This window comes from Enhydra lutris, unplaced genomic scaffold (genome assembly GCF_002288905.1).
Source record: "Enhydra lutris kenyoni isolate GAN:26980312 unplaced genomic scaffold, ASM228890v2 scaffoldscaffold19, whole genome shotgun sequence".
NCBI lineage: Eukaryota > Metazoa > Chordata > Mammalia > Carnivora > Mustelidae > Enhydra > Enhydra lutris.
In genome coordinates, this window is record NW_019154103.1 from 33,571,766 (window position 1) to 33,595,980 (window position 24,215).

Consider the following 24,215-nt stretch of genomic DNA (forward strand, 5'->3'; position numbering starts at 1 on the left):
TTGTTTTTTCTGTTTCCAAAAAGACATAGCAGCAATATATCCTCTGAGTTCTTTCATGACTTTTATGGCTACTTTATACTTGCAGGACAAACTGTAATATTTGCAAGACGCTTGGTTTTAACCTCAGCAGTCAGTATGCATTCCTCTGTAGTCTCCTTGCACTGAAACCTGTCTTGCAAAAATCCGACACCAACTTTATATTTCCCTTCTCAGAGAGGGTCTGTTTTTTTCTATCTGCAGGTCTAAGAATCCGTTCTTTATCCTTGAAAGTCAATAACTTGAGCAGCTGCGTGCAGTTTCCACAGCTCTTTTTCTGTGAGGAAAGCAGCAATAGCATTTCTCCCATTTTACAATTGTGTACCAACTGAAGCTCAGAGAAATTGGCTTTTGCACAGTTGTACAAATAGTGGAACCAAAATTCTTAAAACTCTTAGTCTAGGTTTGACCACTTTATCAGGCATGTGTACAAGTCTTCTTTATCAGCCTTTGGGACTCTGGGTCTTTTAAATTTCAATCTGCACAAAAGCCCACTAACTTAAGCAGTCTTAGGAGCTTTGGATAATTTTTTGCACTTATCTGTTTAGCTCAAAGTAGATGGAACATTTGAGCTATTTCGGATTCTATGACTCTCTGGCCCATTTCTTATGGAACTTCTGAACCTTAATGTAAGGTTCTTCCACCTCCTTCATTCAGCTTTAATAAATTCTGAAGCTAAATGCATTCATTTGTTTTTATTTTTATCTTTTTCTTTTCCTGAGAGATGCAAATTCATAATTTCAGCAAATCTGCTTCTTCCCTGCACCCGCATGCATGCTCCACCACTGGCGTACAGCGTACAGAAATACAGCGTAACCACCCTGTATTTCGGTTAGTTGTACACGAGCCTTGTCTCCCGAAAGAGGTAGTTTATCTCTAGGCTAGGAATAATGATTTATTCATCTGTATCTGTCATCCTTTTCCTCTGCCCTGTACCCCCCCTTACAAACACATGCACAAACCCCTTATGCCCCTTTATATTCATAGTACATAACAAACACAATACATATTCATTGACTTGAGTCCACTTGTTTATAAATCTTACTTAGGATCCCAACATTTTGAGTGCTGGGAGTATTTTAGAACTGGCCTTATATCATGGTTTCTAAAAGACGATGGGACTTCTAATTCATTTAATAATTCAATAAACTCTTAAACCACATTACTTTCAAAATGATAATGCTAATCTAATTTTCCAGGAGAGCGCTTTTCATGGAATATAATGTATTTTAAAATTTAAATAAATATACATGGCATATTTCTCTCTGTTTTGGAAAAGATACCTAATTTCATAGAACTTGACATGCTGATAGATATGGGGGAAAATCCCATGTTGAAAAACAAAATTTCTCATGCATACGCTTTACACTCTAGTCCTGATTTCTACTCCTCACACTTTAACCTTGAAACACTTATATTTTTTATGAGTAGTATGTTGAACGTGTCATTGGTCCTGACCATCTGTGTGATTTATCCTTTGAACTATACCTTTGAATGTGGGAACTCATCCAAAATGTATCTAACTTTTAAATTATCTTCCTAACTTTTGCCTATGAAGTTGTTATTATAGAAACTTAGCTACACTCAGGGTTTAATGGCTTTAGATCCTGCAGAATTCCAGATATGCCACCTTATTTTAAGTTGAATATCATTGAGAAAGAGCCTTATTATGGACCAATTCACAATGTTCATACCTTCTGTTTATCCATATAGTAGGCCATTTAGTAGAGAGGTTAAATGCTTATGCTAGAATTAGCTAGGAAACTGAAGAATCTTGAGAGGAATATGTAATTGGAACACATGAGGCTACCTCAGTAATAATAACACCAGATATCACTACCATGTGTTTTTAAGTACTTACTGTGAACCAAGATTTAGCTAAAAGCTTGATGTATATCATTTTCCTTAATCTTCCTATCTTTAAGGCTGTCTTAAATAATTAATTTCACAGATGAAGAAACTTAGGCAACTTTTCTAAGATCATATAGCTGGCTCATGGCAGAATCAGGACTAGAATGCAAAACCAAAGATGACTTCAGAATTTATGCTCTTAAGTCCTCTGCTGTCTGCTTTCCTCTGCAGTAACCTGCTATAGATTCTGTTGGACCCAAAGCCAGAGACAGAGGAGCAGACAGAAGCCTTAACATGGCAAGAATTCAGGGCCAGCAGTGAAACGAGACAAGTGGGGTACATCCATTTTAAAGATCACATAGCAGGAAAAAATTCACATTTTTTAAAAGACACAGGTGCTTTGTAGCAGGTGTACCTCTTTGTGTTTGCCTGTGCTTTTTTACTCTTTGATTCAGCTTTTGAAAACTACATATTTGACATAACGAGAATCACTTTACATGCTATAATTAAAGAATTAAATCTGTCTCCAATAAATTAAGAATATGTGCAAATGCATATTCCATTCTTTTTAGTACAAGTGTAGGTGGGAATAATAATAGCTCCACAGATGTAAGTCTTCCAGGTGCAGTCAGCTCTGTAACTTTATCAATATCCAGAATGAGGGTAACATCAAGATTTAATTATCCCCAATGTGAGTCAATAGTAAATAATTGGGTAGAAGACATTCAGTCCTTTGTAGCTAAATTCAACTTCCATTTAATTATTGTATTTCTTTTTTCAAGTAATTGCCCTTTTATGCCAGTTTTTTGAGGGTCACAAATACAGTGCAGCACTCATGGGCTGATCATTCAGACTGGTCTTCCCTGTCATACACAGCTCCCGAGCCTGCTGATGACGAGGCTGACTCTTTAAATAGCAGCTTCCAAGGCTTTCAAATATTTTAAAAAGCTTTGGAGGTAGGATATGCTGTCTCCATTTACCATAATGCCCTGTTCCCCATCCTTGTGAGTAAGAGCACAGATTCCAGGCCAGACTCTGAATTCAAATCCCAGAATTGCTACTAACTGTATGAACTTCAGCATGTAATTTAACTTGGCTGTTCTTTATTTGTAAAATGGAGATAATGGAATTATATATACAAATATTATATATATAGGATTAATATAATAGGATTGATATATTTGGCAAATCACTTGGAACAGTGTCTGTCACATAGTAAGTGCTATAGAAAATTTATTAAATAAAAATATTTAAATTTAAATGGAGTTTGCCTACTTCACTCTCATGTTATCTGCCCCTCCTTTAGCAGTATTTGAGTTTGAGATTCCTATTCTAAATAATCTCTTAAAGTCTGGACTGGCTCTTGGATTCTTAGAGTAATCCTTCAGAGAGGACTTTAAAAGCATTTGCCTGTAAAACACCTTGATTATCTAAATTTACTATAATCTAAAACTTTCTTTAATAAGACTTAATATTCTAATGTAGGCACTTGAAGTTTTTTAAAGTATAGATGAGCTGAGGCCACTTAAGGCTTAGAAGTAACTTCAACACATTGATGCCTTCAGAGATTTGATAAAATTGTATTTTCTTTCCTTTAAGTAAAATGTCACAGAACACAATACATCATTTGATCACTTTTATCTATGAAGATCAAGATATTTTGTAATTGTTATAAAGCATAGAGAATCTCTGGGCAATCACCATATATAGGCAAATTTGATTTATTTTAAATTTTCTGGAGCATCACTGAATATTTTAGTTGCTAAACAGACTGTTGATACTAGTATCTGAAAATGAGTAAACTTCAATTTAATTCCTCCTATCAACACATCCACATCATATGTGGAAACTATTAAAATTTTTTTCCTATTTTGATAAATGTTCATTTTTATTACTAAATCTTAAAAGATTTAGGAATCATAAATTATGTAAACTTTGTATAAAGAGTAGAATATTAATAAATAAGCGCTTCATCTTTACTTAAAAGGAAGTATGGCCTTTAATGGTTAAAACATTGATTCAACTATCTTACAGATTTAAGAATTTTCCAGAGGATTATCTCTAAGCCAAGCTTATTGCCTCTCTTTAACTTATTTAATATGATTTTTATCCTCTATATCTCTATATAAGAGACTTTGGCTACACTTCACATCTGACACTTCTGTCAATCATTCCCATGGCTCACAAAAAGGGAAGAAATTTTTCTAACCAAGGAGCAAGCTGAAATTATTTTTTCTTTGCTATAGGAAACCTCAGAAACTTATAAATGAATACCATAGAAATTTTGATCAACATTGAACTAAGTGCAGAGCTTCTCACATTTGTCATTTTTTCTTAACAGCTTTAACTGCATTAACTGGTACACCAGTTAATAAGTTCAAATGGTTTCAAATACTGAGGATAATTCCACTTTTAGGTATCAAGTAGAATATTACTTAGAAAACATTTAAAATGTCTGGAGTAATGGTGGTAATGTCTGTTTCGGGACCAGATGGAGTAAAAGGGACTAATTTATACTCTTTCTGAAACAAACAAACAAACAAAAAAATCAACAAAAACTATGCAACATGGTTTTCAGACATTAACATCAGGCAGCCTAAGACAGTGGGCTCCCTTGAAAAAGGGAGCACAAATAATATGAGCCCTACAATTGCCTGGAAAGAGTTTCCAGGCTGCCATGTAGAGAGGAGAAACCAAGAGGAGCCCCACAGTCTCCCTAGGTTAAGACAGAATAGAGTCTGGGAGGCCAAGGAGACCAAAATTCACAGAGCAGAGTGCCTGAGAGGAGAGAGCTGCTCTGAGAGAAATCTCTGGAAAGCTGCAGTTACTCTTTCCCTAGGATCTTCTGGTGAGGTGAGTCCTGATCAGTGCATGCATGCAAGGAAACTACCTGAGACCAGGGAGAGAACCACAGATTAGAGGGAACAACGTTTGCAGCTCACATAGGGTTGGGAAGAGTTTGTATTTCCAATAGACAGAGTAGACAATTTTAACAAAGTTTGAAAGCAAGACTCAAAAGGATCAAACTATTTACAAGTATTATAATTTAACTGCATTTAGAACAGAACTAAAAAAGATCACAAATACATCTGTATTTGTCCAGTACCCAGCACAATAAAATCAGTGTGTTTTACCCAGTTGAAATTATGAGAAGTGCATGCAGAAAGCACATCCAGAGTGAGACTGGATGAAAGCAGGGGGAAAAAAATGAATCAAAAGAAATAGCCTTTTGGGGCGCCTGGGTGGTTCAGTGGGTTAAGGCCTCTGCCTTCAGCTCAGGTCATGGTTCCGGGGTCCTGGGATCGAGCCCCGCATCGGGCTCTCTGCTCAACAGGGAGCCTGCTTCCTCCTCTCTCTCTTTCTGCTGCTCTGCCTACTTGTGATCTTTGTCTGTCAAATAAATAAACAAATAAAATCTTTAAATTTCTAAAAAAAAAAAAAAAAAAAAAGAAATAGCCTTTTAAGTGACACAAATGAAATAAATATAGAGAGACATTGAAACAGTTTTATTGCTGCATTCCATATATTCAAGAAGGTAGAGGAAAGAGTAAGGATGTAAACTATATATGTGGAAACTATTTTAATATTTTTTTATTTTTTAATGAACATATAATGTATTATTAGCCCCAGGGGTACAGGTCTGTGAATCGCCAGGTTTACATACTTCACAGCACTCACCATAGCACATACCCTCCCCAATGTCCATAACCTCACCATCCTCTCCCGACCCCCCTCCCCCCGGCCACCCTCAGTTTGTTTTGTGACATTAAGAGTCTCTTATGGTTTGTCTCCCTCCCAATCCCATCTTGTTTCATTTATTCTTTTCCTACCCCCAAACCCCCCACGTTGCATCTCCACTTCCTCATATCAGGGAGATCATAATGATAGTTGTCTTTCTCTGATTGACTTATTTCGCTAAGCATAATACCCTCTAGTTCCATACACGTCTCACAAATGGCAAGATTTCATTTCTTTTTGATGGCTGCATAGTATTCCTGTGTGTGTGTGTGTGTGTGTGTGTGTGTGGAAACTATTTTAAAAAGAAGACTGAAATTAGACATCTGGAGATGAAAACTGCAGTATCTGAGTTGAAAAGTATACTGGATGTAATGAATAGCAGATTAGACATTTCAGAAATAAAAGAAAGTGAACTTGAAGACATAGCATTAAAAACCATCTAAGGTAGAACACAGAGAAAAAAGGTGGAAAACAAAATGAACATCAGTAAACTTTGGAACAACTTCAAGGATATATACACACATACACACACATGTATACATACACATATATACACACATAGACATATATATGAACACTACATATATAACTACGTATATGAAATTGGAGTCATTGAAGAATGATGGGAGATAGAATTATATTTGAAGAAATAATATGCAAGTTATTCCATATTTAATGAAACTTGTAAAGCCACACATCCAAGAATCTTAACAAATCTCAAGCACAAGAGACATGAAGAATATGAGACCAAGGCACAGCATATTTGATTTTCTTAAACCTAAAGTAAAAACCTAAAAACCATAAAAGCATCTAGAGAAAAGACACGTTACTTCGGAAGAACAAAGATAAGGAGGACATTAAATTTTCATCAGAAATAATGCAAGCAAGAGACATCAAAGTATTGTAAGGGAAAAAAAGCAGTCTGATATTCTAAACTCAGTGAAAATAACTTTCAAAAGTGAAAGCAAAATAAAGACTTTATTAAACAAGCACAACCTAATTCATCACTAGCATACCTGTAATTCTAGAGTAGATTTGGTTATACACTATAAAAGAGAACTGATTGATTTGCATTGTATTCACTTCCTAGCTTGCCGGCCAAGGGGAGCTATTGATACTGCCTTAAACAAAGAGCAGGATGAGTTGAGTTCACTAAATTTCTTGAACACAGAACCACACAACGTTATGAGTTGGGACAGACATAGGACATTTATTCTAATCCAGAGGTAGTAGGAGCTATTTCCTGTCCCAAATCAGTGGTTCCACAATTTTATTTATTTAACAAGCATCGTTAAGTACCAATATGTGCTAGACCTAAGAATGAGTTCTAGCTATTCCCTGGGATTTTGTGTCTATTTGTTGATGCCTGTTATAGAGCCTCATTCAACCCATAGTTCTGATCATTCATTCATTCACTCCTTCTTTCACACATTTTTCTCATGAACATTTATCAAAACCATACCAGACCCTTTGCCTAAAGTCTGTGGGTACAAAAGTGGATAAAATAATCCCTGCCTGCTCTCAAGGAATTTATCTATTACTTTGATAGACAAGTACATAATTAACTATAATAAAAGTATCAGAGCATTAAGGTACATGAAGAAAATGCTACTGGGAGAAGCAGAGAAAATGGCATTTATTTTGCTTGTGAGATTAGAAGAAAATTTCACAGAAGTGGTATGTAATCTGGGTTATGATGTGTTCCAAGTACTGTTGCTGTCTTAACAAATTATCCCCAAACCTACCAGCTTGAAAAAACTACTTCATTGTGCTCACATATTCTCTGCATCAGGACTTTAGACAGGACATGGAATGATGACTGTCTCTGCTCCATCATGTCTGGAGTTTGGGCTGGAAAGACTCAAAGGTTTAGGGACTTGATGGCTAGAAATCATTTAGAGGTGTCTTCGCTCGCTCACATGTGTGGCACTTGAAATGTCTGCCACACAGGACCTCACCTGGAACTGTCAACTGGAACAGTGATGCTTGACTTGTCCACGTTCCCCAACATTCTTAAGGCATCTTGGTCTTAAGATCATAAGACTTCTTATGTGGCAGCTTAGGGATCTAAAAATGAGTATTTAACACACAAGATAGAAGCTACCTTGGCTTTTATGTTCTAACGTCAGAAGTCACATACTCTCACTTCCATTGCATTCTGTTGGGTCTAACCAACAGAATTTAGTCACAGACCAAATTCAGGGGGAGGGGGCATTACACTTCACCTCTAGTTGAGAAGTGGCAAGATTGTGGAAGAGCTTTGGATGTGTAATACTGTTGCAAGAATCTTGAGAAAATACAGTATGACACATGAAAGATTATTATTATCTGGGAACCAAGTGGAAATATCTATGGCATGATTTAGGAATAGTAAATATGGCTATGTAGTTCGTACATGGTAAAAATTGTCCCAGGATGAAGCACAGTCAGAAATTGGGGACAAATTTTGAAGGGACTTTATTTTCACACTGAAAATATTAGACTTTAACTTATAGGCAATGAGGAGCCCTTGATGCTGGATTGTTTTTGTTTTTATATTATTTATTTTTAAAGATTTATTTATTTTAGAGAACATGGGGTGGGGAGGGAGAGAATTCTAAGCAGATTCCCCGTGTAGCACAGAGCCCAACATGGGATTTGATCTCACGACCCTGAGATCATAACCTGAGCCAAAATCAAGAGTCGGACGCTCAACCAACTGAGCCACCCAGGCACCCTAAGTCTTTTTGTTTTTAAACTAGAGGATTGACATGAGTTAGTCTGTGTTTTAGAAAGATGACCTAGGTGTAGAGATGTGGGTAGGTGTGGTTAGGAGAAAAATGTTAGTAGTGCTAGTAGAGAATATGAAGGACTATGTACTTAGTGGTAACAATGTAATGAAAAGAGTAGATGTGAAATGTATTTTGGAAGTGGAGTTATGGCCAAATGGCCAAGACTAGTAGACTAGTGAGAGGAAAGGAAGCATCAAAGATGAAATAAATGAAAATGTAGGTTCTTGGCTAATAAATGGGAAGCCCCAGCACGTGGCTGCTGTGCTGAAGGTAGATTCTTCTGGTCCTGGGATGCTCTACAGATTGAAGCTTACCATAGATCTCACCTCCAGCCAATCCTAACTATGCCTGCTGATCCGGTCATGGGATAGTAGTGTCCTACTGCTTTTCCCATATATTGTCTTGGTAATTCTGAAGGCATCAGAGAGTAGAGGTCAAGCATAAAGACAATGGTAGTGGTAGGTCTCCAAGGCAGATATGACACAAAGGTAGAGTATTCACTTTGAAGTTCCTGCTTAAATTTATAGGTATTGATTCTAAATTTTCCAAGGAATAGAGAAGAGCAAGTTCATGCAATTTAATTTTCCTTCCCAAGGGAGAGCTATAGTCAGAATACCGTTTTCTTTTTATAATGACTGGTTCTTCTTTGTCCTGTTAGATTTTTAAAGAGATTCAAACTTCCTCCTACCAACTCCTGAGACATTATCAATTAGCCACACACAGCCCATTGAACACAGCATAGCTGTAATTAAACTAAATTACTCTGCAGTAGCTTTCATTACACAATGACACGGTTTTTGTTAGGACCATAGAGAGAGTTTAATTACATGTCTAGACACCCCCTGAATTCAGAGCAGCAGTATCATCTTTGTCTGTTTAAAGGAGAGTTTGAGCTTTCAGTGATTGTTTTTTGTTTTTTGTTTTTTCAAAGAACAAATGGTAAGATATGTTGGGCATTTTTCTTCCTCTCCTTTTTTTTTTAATTCTACTTTCTACTTTAGTGCATATGTGATTTAGGAGCCATTTATACATCTGTGGATATAAATATTTTTGAAGAAAAACGTATAGATTTTTACTCTTTGTCATATTTGATCTACATTTTACTTGCATCCAAAAACTTTCTTTCTGTAATATATCCTCAAATATCTACTCTTAACTTGTTAATGTATAAAGCATGTATGGTGATGTGAAGTACAGTCATCTCTTACAACAATATTTCCAGCTTCCTCTTCCTTGTGAGGAAGTTCATCCCTTTGCTTGAGCACAGAGTACTTTCTGCATTTATCCTCGGTTCTGCTCATTCAGCTTCTCTGGGGACTCTTATAATCGCTTATCTCTTGACCAGAGCGTGCAGTTACAGGAGTTCCCGTGTTTCTTTTGTGTTCCAAGCTTCTCTCTTCTTTCCCATTACAGAAATGTGTTTGCTGCTGCTTTCTCTATAACTGCAGATGATTTCTGGGCCTTTTTCTAAGTGATGTGTTATCTCTTGAATATGACCTTCATTTAATAGGCCAAGCCTTTTCATAGCCTCCATTCCTAAAATCTCACCTTTACTGAAATCTGACCACATATATTGGAAATAAGAGAATGAAATTATCACATGCCTACCCTCTCTAAACATTCTCAACAGCCCCTCAGAAAGTTGTTCCACAACATGTACTTTCCTTGCTCTTATATGCAAAAACATTTTATATATTGATTTCTTTGTTGATGACACATACATTACTTCGGTTTTCATTTTTGTACTCTCTTAGTGTGAGACTTGTCTATTTAAATCAGGATACGTCACATTTTCCATTGATATTTTGCATAATGCATAATTTAAAATGATAATACTTTATTTAATAATTGCTTTTAAAGAAATGATAAGTGTTTCTTTTAAGTCTTGAGTGAATGTTTTAGATTTTGAGTTGAATCTAAGCAAAACAGTATAGATAAAATTAAACTTCCCACTAGTACTATATAGACCATTCTTACAAATATGTACTTAGCAGACTTTTATAACATGCACATTTATGTACAGACAGGAAAATGAATTTCTACCCTGTTGAAAGCATCCCTGTTACCTCACTCTGACTTTGCACACCAGGAGACTTGTACCAAAATCAGAAACAAGGGCTAGAGTCTGTTTTTCATGACTTCTTTGCCTATCAAGTGCTCTAACCAGATACTCCAGGCTTTCCTACCCAGCGGCATTCCTACTTATCCTCTCTGTTAGCATCCCGCTCCTTTTCCCCATGATCCTGCTACTCCAGCTACTCCATTGCTACTCCAAAATTCCCAGCTTTGCTTTATCTAGACACTTCTAAACCACACCCCAAATCAAAAGCAAAGATGCTTCCATGGGAACCATATTCTGGGCAACAGCAGGCTCAATGTTCTTCAAGTGCACCACTGGGGGGCCCAGGATGGTGCCTTCATTGACAGAGGACTTTGGCTTGCCCACTGTTCATTAACAAGTCATTATAGTTGGCCAAATCACTACTCAGTTCCATTTTCTTACACTGGCAAGTACAATTTATGAATGTTTGAGACATGAAGGAAACTGAAGAGAAAACTAACAGATGAATTTTCGACTATCCTTGCCCAAACTCCCTTGAGGCATATGTTGTATTGGATATTCAGATCAGTGTCAGAGGATGTGAAGAAATTAATTCGGCCATAACTATCAACGCTACTACAGAAGAACAAAAACTATGTAATTATTCAAGATGTCATTATGAGGATGAAACCCTTTTGCCTGATCTTAGAGTTAAAATGTTCTTAATGGGTTTTGGCTTTTCTCAGAGTGATGCTGTAAATCTCATAGCACCTTTGAAGTGGCCAAGTATTATTATCCAATAAGTATAGTGTGTTTCCTAAGCACACAGATGCTGAGCCTTATTTCAGTTAAATTTATTAAAGTGATGTTGCTATGGAAATATATTGCTAAAATGCAAGCACGAAAATTTGAACATTCATTACAGATTAATAATGGCAAATGGATATCATTTGCAAATTACCACCATTCTTTGAATATCTATATGTTAATGACTTCAAAGTAGAACAACATACATGTCTATTGGAAAACTGAGTTATTTGTTGATCCTTCAAAAATATATTTTTAGTACCTACTTAGTGCCAGGCATAGTGCAAGAAACTAGATATCTGTCTTCATGGGTTTTTCATCTGGTGAGGGAGATATCCTAAACATAAAGCTTGCAAAGAAACAGATATGCTGTAAAGAAAAATAGGAGGCATCCATGAGAACATATAAAGGTGAACACATATGTTAGTTTGGAAGGACAGATATGGCCCCCTGAGGAACTGACACTATAAGTTGAGTCCTGAGGATGAGGAGGGCTGGCTGGGTAAAAGAAAAGATAAAAACGCATTCCAGGAAGAGGGGCAGCCAGAAAAGGATGCTGAGGTGGGAATAATATTTGGGCTTGGGAAACTCAGGATGGGTAGACAGCAAGAGAGGGGAAAGTAGCAGAATATGAGGCTGGAGAGGAAGGCAGGAGCCAGAAAACCAATGCCTCAGAAGCTAGGAAAAGTAATGGGAAACCACTGAAGGGTTTCCCAACTAGAAGAAATGGCCTGATTTCCTATGTTGCTGTGTGGAGAATAGACTGAAGGTGGGGCCATGTTGGAAATCAAAGAGAGTTAAGGGACTTCTGTGGTGGGCTAGCTGAGATCATGGCAGTACCGTGGAGAGAGGCAGGGCAATTCTGGAGACATTTTGGAATTGGAATTCACGGCACTCTGCTGTGAATAGGATGGAGGCATGGGGTGGGGAGGAGAAAAACAGTTTCTGATTGAACACTTGAGTTCACCGAGGCACTACATTTTGAGGTGGGAAGAACAGAAAGAAAAGGGCTTGAAGAAAGTCAAGAGTTCAGTTTTGAACATGTTGAACTTAAGGTGTCGGTGAGACAGCCTGTTCGAAATGAGACCTGGGCAGGTGGCCATATGGTACTGGAGTTTGAATTAGAACTTCCTTTTAGGATACTATCATGGAATAGTCTATACAGTCTTAAACTACTAACAATAGAGTGGCATCGTGTAGTTCATTTGAGACCGAACGTAGTTACCAACTCGATGGATAAACTCCTCTTCAGAGCCCATCATTCATAACAGACGCATAAGCCAACATGAAATGCCTGCTGCTTATATAAAATTTATGTTTTAAAAAATTCATTACCTAAATAACACATTTAGAGTTAAATTTCATAGAAGAAAAAATTAAAATTAATTATAACCCTACCACACAATTTGCTTATATACATGTATACTTTTGGGGGGCTATAAGAAGTAGCTAGAGGGAAGGGAATAGACAAACAAGCTCAGAGAGAGTTCATAGCAAAAGAGAAGGCTACCAGCACAGTCTTAGTAAAGATCTAATTTAAGAAGCAGAGTTAGGAAAAAAAATCGTGTATTTATTCATATATTTCACAAATGTTTATTGAGCATATATTGAATGCCAAGGCCTGTTTTAAATTCCAAAGCAAGAATCACAGACTGCAGGGTATTTTGTTTGTACCCTGTCCAGGCTTTTAAAATTTTCAACTTCGGCGCCAACATGGATAATTTGTAATATTTTACATTAAAAAAATCTGAATTTCTGTCTTGCCTTGAAAAATCAGAAGAGCTAGCAACATGGGGCCTGCATACGTGCCTGACAACAGTGGGCTGAGTCTGTCTCCTCTGCCTCTTAAGGGGCCATGCTCTCCAGGGACAGATAAGGCCCCTGGGACTTCCTGATGTCTTCCTTTTATTTTACACTCTGTCAAATTCCTTCATTCTTTCGGGTATCTTCCTGACCCTAGAGAGTTTGTGACTTCTGTTCAAGGGATACAAAATCAAATACAACATTGTTGCTGCCCTGCATGACCAAAGCATTGGAAGATGCTGGAGATTTTAAGCAGCGGCCTAGTGTGACCAAATTTGCACTTTTAAAAAAATTATTCGCATACCACCATGGAGCTTTGACTGCAGGGGAACAACCCTGGAAGTTGAGAAGCTGGTGATTAAGCGAGTCATCAGAGTAATTAAGAGGGAAACTTCTATGTGGCTTGGCTGAAGGTAAGAACAGTTAAGTGGGAACAAGGGGCAGAAAGATGGGTGAGGCACTAAGAAGGGAGAGCTTCCTATGTTCATGGAACATAAATTGGAAGTGTTGGTAAAGGAGATGGAGGAATTGGGTAAACCCAGGTGTCTGGCTTGGTCAAATGGATGAGTCATTTGTTGGGTTTGGAAATACAGGCACAGGAGTAGATTTAGGGTAAATAATGAGTTTGGCTTGGGAAATGTTGAGCTTGAAACACGTGTGAGACATTCAAATGGAATGGAGAGTAGAAAGTTCTATGGAGTCAGAGCCACAGATATGTTGGGAAGGCAATAGAGATTTAGGGCATAGTGGGTAAATGGTACCCTTATTTGTGGCTTTCAGTGAGCTCACTCTGGAAACCAAGGAAATGCAGAAGGTGCCCAGCAAGTCAGAGATAAGGGGCCAGGGTGGGAGACTGAGGGGACAGAGCAAAGGAAAAGCTGCAGGCAGCCAGTGAGACAAGAGCCCCAAGTGGTGGGAGTGCAAATGAGAGATAAGACCATGTGCTCAGAGGCCAAACTGGTCAAATAGAGAGTCAGAAAGCGTGTGTTGGGTTTGATGAGGTCCAAAATAAAAATTTGTTGTGTTGAAAAAAAAGGAAAGGGAAGAAAATGGAAGCTGTGAGTGGAGACCTAGGAGAGTAGGAAATAGTTGAGGGCAGCGAGAGTAGGACAGGAATATGTGTCTTTGGGAGACTGTGGAGGTGATGATTGTTTTCTTTTCCTTGTTTCTTTTTGATGGTGATACCACCCAGTCTAGAGCTATGTATATGATGAAAGGCAAGAAAGAGGGAAGAGCAAGAGAGAAGTAGGAGAAAAGGCCAGAGTGATAGGGCAGTGCCTCTGAGAAGGGAGTGGGACGTGAAATAGGATCGGGGCAGCACCTGGGATGACTCCTGGAGGGGAGCCTAAGGAGAATGGAGCAGAAGCAAAACAATAGGCTTTGAAATACAACACTTTATCAGCGGCAAATACTGTTTCTCATGGTGATTTGTCTTCTAATGGAAAAAGACCGAGTAAGAATGTTTCCAATCCTAATCGCCACATACTTTTTTTCCTTTTATATCTTCTAAATGTTCTTGGAAACTCTGAACACAAATAGAGCAATGTCAGTTTGTATTTCCCTTAGACTTATTTCCAGGGTGAAGGCTAATATATAATACATTCTATTACTCTATAATTTATAATGCATCTTCTTGGGAAAAGGAGTTGTGGCAAATAAGTGAAGAACACATACAAAATAAAGCTATTAAAGTGGAAAAGGGAATTTTTTAAAAATCAGTGAGAGGGAGAAGTAAATATATCCAAAACAGGCTAACTAATTGTAATTGAAACCACTTTTACATTGAGTTTTGGGCCACCAAAACGGAAGAGGAAAATGTGATGGAATAAAAAGCAAATATTTTCTGATCAAAGTGTCTTTTGATACTTCAGGAAAGAGCAAGTTTTCCAAGTCTCAAAGGATTTCTAATTGTAATTTATTGTACAAGAGATGTGGAACAACAGTGATAGAGTCCCAACAGCTACCCTTCATAGAACAGAATACTCACTCCATGCTGAGTGCCAACATGCCTCACCTCTGATTCTCAGTACCACCTTTGAAGTGGGTGTTACAGATGAGGAAACTGGGTGCTGCAAGGCAGACAGATTGTTTCAGGTCACACAGCTAACGTGTGGCATACCTGTGGGGTATTGCCCCACAGAGCCTCTCATACTGTTGTTCTTTAATAATTGTTTCAAAAACAATGCCACAAAAACCTTATTATGCTTATTTCTTCTAAAAAACTTTGACCAAAACCAAGGCCCAATATTGAAATAGAACTTCGCAAAGACACGCCTTTGGCACCAGTGCATTAAATGCATCATTATAAAATCCTTAAAAATGTACTTGTTCCCTACCTTGATTACTCTGCAGATAAAATATTTGTCATTTTATGCTTTTTTCTTTTTTTAATTTTTTATTTCAATTCAATTTAATTAACATGTACTGTATTATTAGTTTCAGAGGTAGAATTCAGTGATTCATCAGTTGCTTAAAACATCCAGTGCTTATCACATCATGTGCCCTCCTTAATGCCCATCACCCCGTTGCCCCATCCCCCCACCAACCTCCCCTCCAGCAACCCCCAATTGGTTCTCTATCACTAGGAGTCCCTTATGGTTCGCTTTCTTCTCTATTTTTTTTTTAAGATTTTATTTATTTATTTGACAGAGATCTCAAGTAGGCAGAGAGGCAGGCAGAGAGAGAGAGAGGTGGAAGCAGGCTCCCTGCCAAGCAGAGAGCCTGATGCAGGACTTGATCCCAGGACCCTGAGATCATGACCTGAGCCGAAGACAGAGGCTTAACTCACTGAGCCACCCAGGTGCCCCTCCTCTCTATTTTTATCTTATTTTATTTTTCCTTCATTTCCCCTATGCTCATCTGTTTTGTTTCTTAAATTCCACATATGAGTGAAATCATATGGTATTTGTCTTTCTCTAACTGGTTTATTTTTTTATGTTTTTTTTTCTAAAAAGATAATACTTTTAAAGCATTTTTTTCTAAAAAGATAATCCTTTAAAAAATTGAGCGACTAAATTAATTAATTGTGCTTCCCTGCCTCTTCCTTTTCCACTTCCTTTTTCTTCTTTTTATTCCTTGAAGTTTTTTTTTTAAATTTTTTATTAATATATAATGTATTATTAGCCCCAGGGGTACAAGTCTGTGAATTGCCAGGTTTACACACTTCACAGCACTCACCATAGCACATACGTTCCCCAATGTCCATAATATTCCTTAAAGTTTTAATTAAATTCGTATACACTTGGTTATTTGCTCTTCTAATTTCTTTACTAAAGGTTTTGATTAGTCAAGATTTAGTAGTTAGATGCTACAGTTGTTGTCAGATTTATTATTTCTTTCTCCATCAAGTTGTTGGGTTTTAGATACCTTCCAAAGTGGCATTTAGTTTTTAATGTTATTGCTTGCCTTTGTTTACTTTAATTATGATTACTTTCAACACTTGGTTTATTCTAAAATATGCAGTTGTCTCATTTCTCAATTTTTCCTATCCTTTTGTCTATTTGCATTGAATCCCTGTGACTTAAATAAACTGTAGTTAAGATCAAGAATATCTTGATAGGGTCTGTTTCTCCATAATGGATATTTCTTAATTAGCTCTGTATCACTGATATGATATTATAAAATGTCTTTGCACATTTTCCCACGAGTACACAATTTTGAGGGCCATTTTTCCCCTTCTTCACTTAGTGTATTGTGATCTTGATGTGGCCAGATAAGATTAGTGCTTGAGGAGATTAGAGGTGTGTATTGCATTTAAAACCCACTTTGAAAATAAAGGGTGATGTGCATATTATTCAGCTTTTGCACTGCCCTTTTTATGACTTCAGATCCTCTAAAACAGAAGTTTTCAAAGTATAGTCTAAAGATTCCTGGAGGGTTCCTGAGACACCCCCGACCCCTTTCAGAGGGTCTGTGAGGTCAAAACTATTTTGTCATAATATGAAGACATTTCCCTTCACTTATGAAAGTACAGTAGAATTTTTCAGAGAGTGCATAATGTGTGGTTTTATAGTAGACAATGCAGAACCGGAGGAATCCAGCTGCCTTGTATAAACTAGAAATTAAAGAGACTTGTAAAACTTCAAAAAAATAGCACAGAACTCTAAATTTTTTTTGTTTTAGAAAATATATTCTTATTAGAAAATGTTTATGTCAATATGGCATGAATTTATTGTTTTTTAAATAAATTAGTATTTTTTTAATTCTCATTTTTAACCATTAATGTAGTAACTAATGTTAGATATAACTCATAAACAAAAAATTCTTGGAGGTTTTCAATACTTTTTTTTTATTCCAAAGGGGTCCTGCGACCAAGAAATTTGAGAACTGATGCTCCCAAAATGTTCCTGCTTCTAAAAATTGTATCTCCTTGGGGGAAGACAAAGATCATTTAGCACGTTTTCCTTTTTGCTTGGCTTCCTGACTTGAGATAATGTCAAAATTAAAAATACTCACTATTGGGCGCCTGGGTGGCTCAGTGGGTTAAGCCACTGCCTTCGGCTCAGGTCATGATCTCAGGGTCCTGGAATCGAGTCCCGTGTCGGGCTCTCCGCTCAGCGGGGAGCCTGCTTCCCTTCCTCTCTCTGCCTGCCTCTCTGCCTACTTGTGATCTCTCTCTGTCAAATAAATAAATAAAATCTTTTTAAAAAAAATACTCACTATTGATTAAAGGCAATCAGTGGATCCAAGCAAAAATACAATAGTGACTCCTATCGTTTTGTTAGTCAATACATTTAAATGCCTCCTACCACGTGTACATGATTATATCTCGACTTTTAATAATCTTTCTACACCAAGTAATTTATAGCAAATGATTCCTGCCTATATTTTTAAAAGCGCATGACCTTCAGTATTTCATTGCTTTTTTTTGTTTTTAAGTTTGTTCCTCTGTTTGTGCATAGCTCCTAAATCTATTATTTTTTCTAAAATTTTTCCCCAGTTATCTGGTCTAGCTCTCCTCTATGGAGTGCCAAATGGTGTTGTTTTGTTTTGTTTTGTTTTACTTTGGACTTAGACACAAAACTACCATTTCTATTCAAGAAAGCCAGAACAATATTTAATAAGAATCTTTATATGATTGGTACTTTGCTAAACCAGTGCTTGTAAATTTATCTCATTTGTTGCTATTGTGTTGCTATTTTTGGTGTCCTTTTCTTCCCAAAGCAATGGAGTCTCTTAGTTGGGTTAGATTGGGAGTGGGGGAGATCAATATTTTCCATTGATCCCAAACTGCAATTCTTAGGTATGTTCCAAAGCAACTCTATGAGAAACTTGCATTTTTGCCTTCAAACTCAGCTAATGCAAGATATAGCATCTTCCTCCTCAGGGGTCTGGTGGGTTTTCCCTGGGTGTCACTAAGGCTTAACATGGTCCTCTGCCTTCTCACCAATCCTCCTCTTCCCATGACCTTCCCACTCCTCCATCATTCTCCCCTCCTCTCCTTCACCATGATTCCCCTCTCATGTCCACCCTACACAATCAGGCATCTGTTTGGGAGTCACACAATGGTCGGGTTATGGCTCTACTACCACATGCCTACACTAGAATCCCAACTCCATGTATCTAGTTGTGAAGTTGCACATGTCTCTGATCTTTTTATGCCTCAGCTTTCTAATTTGCAGAACAAGCATTAATATGATTTACCTCACGGAGCTGATACGAAGATTAAACGAGTTGATAGATACAAGGTGTTTATAATAGTGCTTGGAATACAGTAAGTGTGTAGGACATTTATGATATTATTGTCTACACTTTATAATTATCCACTAGAAAAAGTGAGCTTGACCTGACAAGACAGGAGCAAAAGCAACTTTCTTTTGTCTCATGATTGTCCTGGCAAATCAACTCTGTGAATCCATTCTTCTCCGTGAATAAAATTTCAAGCCATTCCCATAGCTTTTCCAGTCACTCTTGGGTAAGGGAAAGACCAAAACTTTAGACTTGTCCAACTTTAAACTTCCTCCTTCCCCCAATGTGGACCTTGGAGATCTATAATTTGTAAACAGAGGGAATAGGAATACTTGTTAGTTTCTTCTCTTTCTCTTGCTCTTTACCCTCCACCTGATCATGCTCCTTCTAGGGTTGTTGTGAGGGTGACAGTGAGGAGAGGGAGAAGAGATGGAGGGTTAGCAACGGTCTTCCCAGACTGGTACATTCATGGTCCAGCATCTGTGGTCTCTGGGTGTGGCCAGTGTCAAATGCCTGATGTTCTTTCCATGTGGGACACCATAGATGGCTCTACAGAGACCCATTGCAGGACAGTTCTCTCACTTCAGGTACTCTGAGGAGTCAGTGGTTCCTCAACCGCCTATGCCACCTCCCTCATGTTCTGCTTCCTGAAATGCTGAGGCAAGATGGCATCACCCCAGCACAAAACTTATGCTTATGTCTGGTTCCTTTCTGCACAGTACACATTGAACCTGTGAGAAATGTGTACCCTTGTTTAGCTCTTCCTTGAGGGCAGCTGAATCTCACTGAGGCACTCTCTTCTTACTCCCTGTTCTAACCACCTCTGTTTTTCACAAGTGAGCTGGATATCAGTTCCTGTTTCACCAAATCACTAAGTGAGACATGTCAAGCACCACAAACTGTGACATTGAAGCTATCCACCTTCTCTTACTTGGCTTACAAAGAAAGAAGAGACTCTCTCCCTTCCTGTAGGGGATAGGAAAGGAGAAAAACTGAACTACCCTGGCTATTTTTTCTCTTAACCCAACAGAAAAATGGGCAAATGATATAAATGGGTAGTTCACAGAAGAGGAAAACCAAAAAGCCTATACTAGGCCAGTAAACAGAGAAAGACAAATTAAGCCAAACATAAGATACAATGTTTACACTGTAGCTCAGCAAAAGTTAATTGCACACATTTGGTAAAGATGTTAGGAAACCGTAAACACACTGTTTGTGTGAGTAAATATTGATGGAGTTTAAAAATTTTAAACCTACCTTTTGACCCCACCAGATCTGCTTCCAGCTATCTGTCCTAAAGAAACACAAGCAAAGGGGCGCCTGGGTGGCTCAGTGGGTTAAAACCTCTGCCTTCAGCTCAGGTCATGATCCCAGGGTCCTGGGATCGAGCCCCACATCAGGCTCTCTGCTCAGCAGGGGAGCCTGCTCCCTCCTCTCTCTCTGCCTGCCTCTCTGCCTACTTGTGATCTCGGTCTGTCAAATAAATAAATAAACAAAATCTTTAAAAAAAAACTAATTAAAAAAAAGGAAACACAAGCAAAAACACCCAAAACCCAAGTGCTAGAAGGCTTATTACTGCATTATTGGTAACTTTTAAAAACTTGAAAGTCCACCAGAAAGGGACTAGAAAAATAAATTATGCTACATTCAACAAAATGGATACAAATGTTAAATAGAATAAGCTATAGTGGTTTGTGGGAAAGGTTTCAAAGACGTATTGTTAAATGAAAGAAAACCTGTAAAAATTAATATTAATCATACATTTATGTAAGAAAATGGAAAAATCAGGAGTATTTCCTTGCATACATATATTCATGTTTGTGAATTCATAGAAAAACATTCAAACCATTTCAAAGTGAAGAGTGATTAATTTGGAGAGGGATCTGAGACTAGGGAAGCAGGATCAGTAAGACTTCCACATTCACAGTAAGAGTATGTTACATGTGTGATAAAACATAATTTACAAAATAATTTAAAATAGAATGAAATGAATGGAATTGCTAGAAGCAATCTTTAAGATCAGCTCAAATATGCCACTCTGTATTGGTAGTTGGATTTACTAATCTTCAGAAAAGCCTATAAGAACATTTATCATCTTTAAACAGTATTTATCATATTAAGGATAGTCCTCTATAATAATTACTCATATCTAAATGCCTGTTCAAACAATAATTATTAAGTCTTTGCTGTGGTTGTGAGCTTCTAAAATGACACATATAATTATGCTTTATTCAGATAATAAACCAGAAAAATTTCAATGCATAGAACCTTGACTTTACTATAATAATAATTAATGGATTTGAACTTACATAGTTATATGCATAAAGAGAACTGCAACTTATATTCTCTAATGAGTAAATTTTTTATTTCTGACAATTGGTTTCATACACTTTAAGCTGCATTTCAGGGCATCTGGGAGGCTCAGTGGGTTGGGCCTCTGCCTTCAGCTCAGGTCATGATCTCAGGGTCTTGGATCGAGGTCTGCATCGGGCTCTCTGCCCTGCAGTGAACCTGCTTCCCCTTCTCCCTCTGCCTGCCTCTCTAGCAAATTGTGATCTCTCTCTGTCAAATAAATAAATAAAAGTCTTTAAAAATATATTTAAAAAAATAAATTGCATTTCACTTTTAGGTAACTGTATATAAGCTGTTCTTAAATTATGTATAGTATAAACTTATTTTCTTTTATGGTGTTTATTTTTAAATGATCATATGTGTGTGTTTTGAATCATATAACATAGTAAAGGATATTCTGATTCTGAAAAGATTAAACATAAATGTTGGAACCATAAATACAGTTACTGGAATGTTACTCCATTGTGTTCCCTATTTAGTACCTACATGAAAATGGGATTGTCCATCGTGATCTCAAACCAGAGAATCTTCTCTATGCAACTCCAGCCCCAGATGCACCACTCAAAATAGGTGAGGACATTTCATGAAGTCTTATGACCCCTTTCCCAGAGCAGAAGAAATGTATTCCATGGAATTTAAAAATATTGTTCCATCTAGTTTTGCCTCCATTTAATTTCCTTGGGTATTTGGTGTCTGTAAAGGAATAACACATTGTTTTGGAAGTCTGTAGTCCTTTCCTGATATAGTCATCTGGAATCAGTGCCTAGAAGTTGGTGCTCCAGTTCTGGACACCAAGGAAACATAGCTCTTAGAAATAGCTGGGACTTCGAAAGGTGATGGTATATTTTGTAAGTTTATATAGAGGAAAATCACAGATAACATAACACTTCTTTTTTTGTTACTTTTTATTCCATAAATTAGTTGGAGCTTAATTTTAGATATTCAAGAGCTTTGACACAAAATGCTTAGTACATATCAGTGGATTAAGGATCTGAGTCACTTGTTTACATGAACAGAGATAAACTGAGGTCTGTCTCTCCCAAAGTGCACTCCACAGAACACCGGTTCCTCAGCTGAGGGAACAAGAGTAAATATTCTAATTTGCTTTGGGGAAGGTGGGAGTGGTTTGCGGAAGTGCTAAGGTTGGTGAAATAAGTTAGGAAATGCCAAATTAAACAAATTTTTTTATTTCTGCAGGACTAACCAGAACTCTAAAAATGCTAATGTGTAAACTGACGTCTAGATTAGTGTGTTAGACTTTTCCCAAGCCTTACTTGACTCTGGGAACCTTGCTTTTTCTCCCAATAAGCATTTTGAAGAACTACGAGGATGAACTTTGTGTAATTCCAGTCTACTCAAAGAGTTCTTTAAATCAGCATTTTAGAAAAAAGTGTATTAAATGTTATTTCCCTTGTCTTTTAGCTTATATAATAATAATATAATAATAACAGAACTTATTTTATAGGAATTCTCCTTAGCAGAATCTGTTAAATCCTCTGAAGGACATTGTTCTTTTGGTGGCTGGTCTGTGTAATGTTAATCTGATAAGTTCACTGCATTAGAAGTGTTAACACCTTTGAAAATTAAGTTATACATATCCTGGAAGAGCCCAGACAACATAATGTGCTTTATGAATGCAAGAACCCAAAGAAAAAATACCAAAGTCCTGCTAGGCAGCCAGCTTGTTCTTCTAATCACTCCTGAAAGGCAGTGAACAGCAGGGAGACTTCCATTTCCTTTGACATCAATTTCAAAGATTTTATCCTTAAAGAAATTTCTTTAAATGGATGGATAGATACTAATTTAGACAGGAGAGGCTTTCTTTCTGAAGGACTTCCTGCTGCTTTCCCTGATAAGGATCAGCACCTCCGTGGAAATGTGGGTTTATCTTTGAAGTCTAAAATGGCATCAATTCTGCACTTGCCTCTCTTGAAGAATGGCCTTCAATGGTTTCCTGATGTTTCCTGAGTGAGAGAGAAGTAGCCCAGCAAATAGACCATAATGGTAGTAACTTTGGGTAGTGTTTTACCTAAGTAATATTCTGAGGAATAAATAAAGAGCATTCTTGGAAAAAAAAAAGTGTTATATATTCCTCATATGAGAGTAAATCCTTATCCATAAGATACACATTTGAAACAGAATGAACCTTTTGATATTTCTGCTCATGTCTTTGACATTCACAAAAACCTATTTTTTTATTTTGATTTCTCCCCATGAATTACTAATTCTATATCACTAATTCTATGTTGTACTTTAGAGCTACTGTTTCATAAATCTCAGAGTTAACATTAGACAAAATATATTTGTTACAACTGTTATTTCAAAAATAAATATCTTATTTGCCTAAAGCTGGGATTTATAGAGGAAAGCATAAAATGTATTTGGGAGTCATATTTTTCTCCAATTTAAAGCAAGATTCAAATTTTTTTTTTCAGTTTCCTCTCCCAGGTGACTTGTCCCCTTCTTCATTCCCCCCTCCTCCCATCGCCAGATACCAAAACAAGTAAAAACAAATGAGTCCGTTTTATTTTGAATAATAAAAGTATTCTGTCATCTTATAAAAGCTGAGAAAAGACTTGTTTCATTAAATTTTTCTCTTGTGTTGTTAGCTGATTTTGGACTCTCTAAAATTGTGGAACATCAAGTACTCATGAAGACAGTGTGTGGAACCCCAGGGTACTGCGGTATGCTCTTTAATATTGATGTTTACTTTTACAGTTATTTGAAATCTACTTTTATTTAGGGATCTGATTTTTAAACTCCTAATATCTCTATTTAAAATGCTTACAAAGTGGGTGATGCCTGGGTGGCAGGGTCGGTTAGGTGTCTGACTCTTGATTTTGGCTCAGTTCATGATCTCAGGGCTGTGGGATCCAGGCTTATGTCAGGCTCTGTACTCACTGGGGAGCAGGCTTGGGATTCTACCCCTCCCTCTCCCTCTGCCTTCCCCCCTACTCTTCTCTCTCTCTCTAAAAAATGAAAAATAAATAAATCTTTAAAATGCTTACAATGTGATGTGAGTCTTCATGAGGAAGGCACATAAAAACGATACTCAGAGCACTTCTTTTTCTCCATGAAGGGTTCAGTGATGTTGGTTTTAGGGTATCCCTCTTAACAGGGAAAGAGGG

General features: G+C 37.3%; 1 protein-coding gene across 1 annotated transcript in view; it reads left to right on the plus strand.

The window, feature by feature from the left end:
• LOC111148267 (calcium/calmodulin dependent protein kinase IV) overlaps positions 1-24,215 on the plus strand; it is a 236,810-nt gene that overhangs the window by 186,451 nt on the left and 26,144 nt on the right. The window contains exons 6-7 of the mRNA XM_022504732.1: positions 21,567-21,657; positions 23,697-23,771. Coding sequence (XP_022360440.1) covers positions 21,567-21,657; positions 23,697-23,771 — 166 coding nt within the window. The remainder of the gene's footprint in view (positions 1-21,566; positions 21,658-23,696; positions 23,772-24,215) is intronic.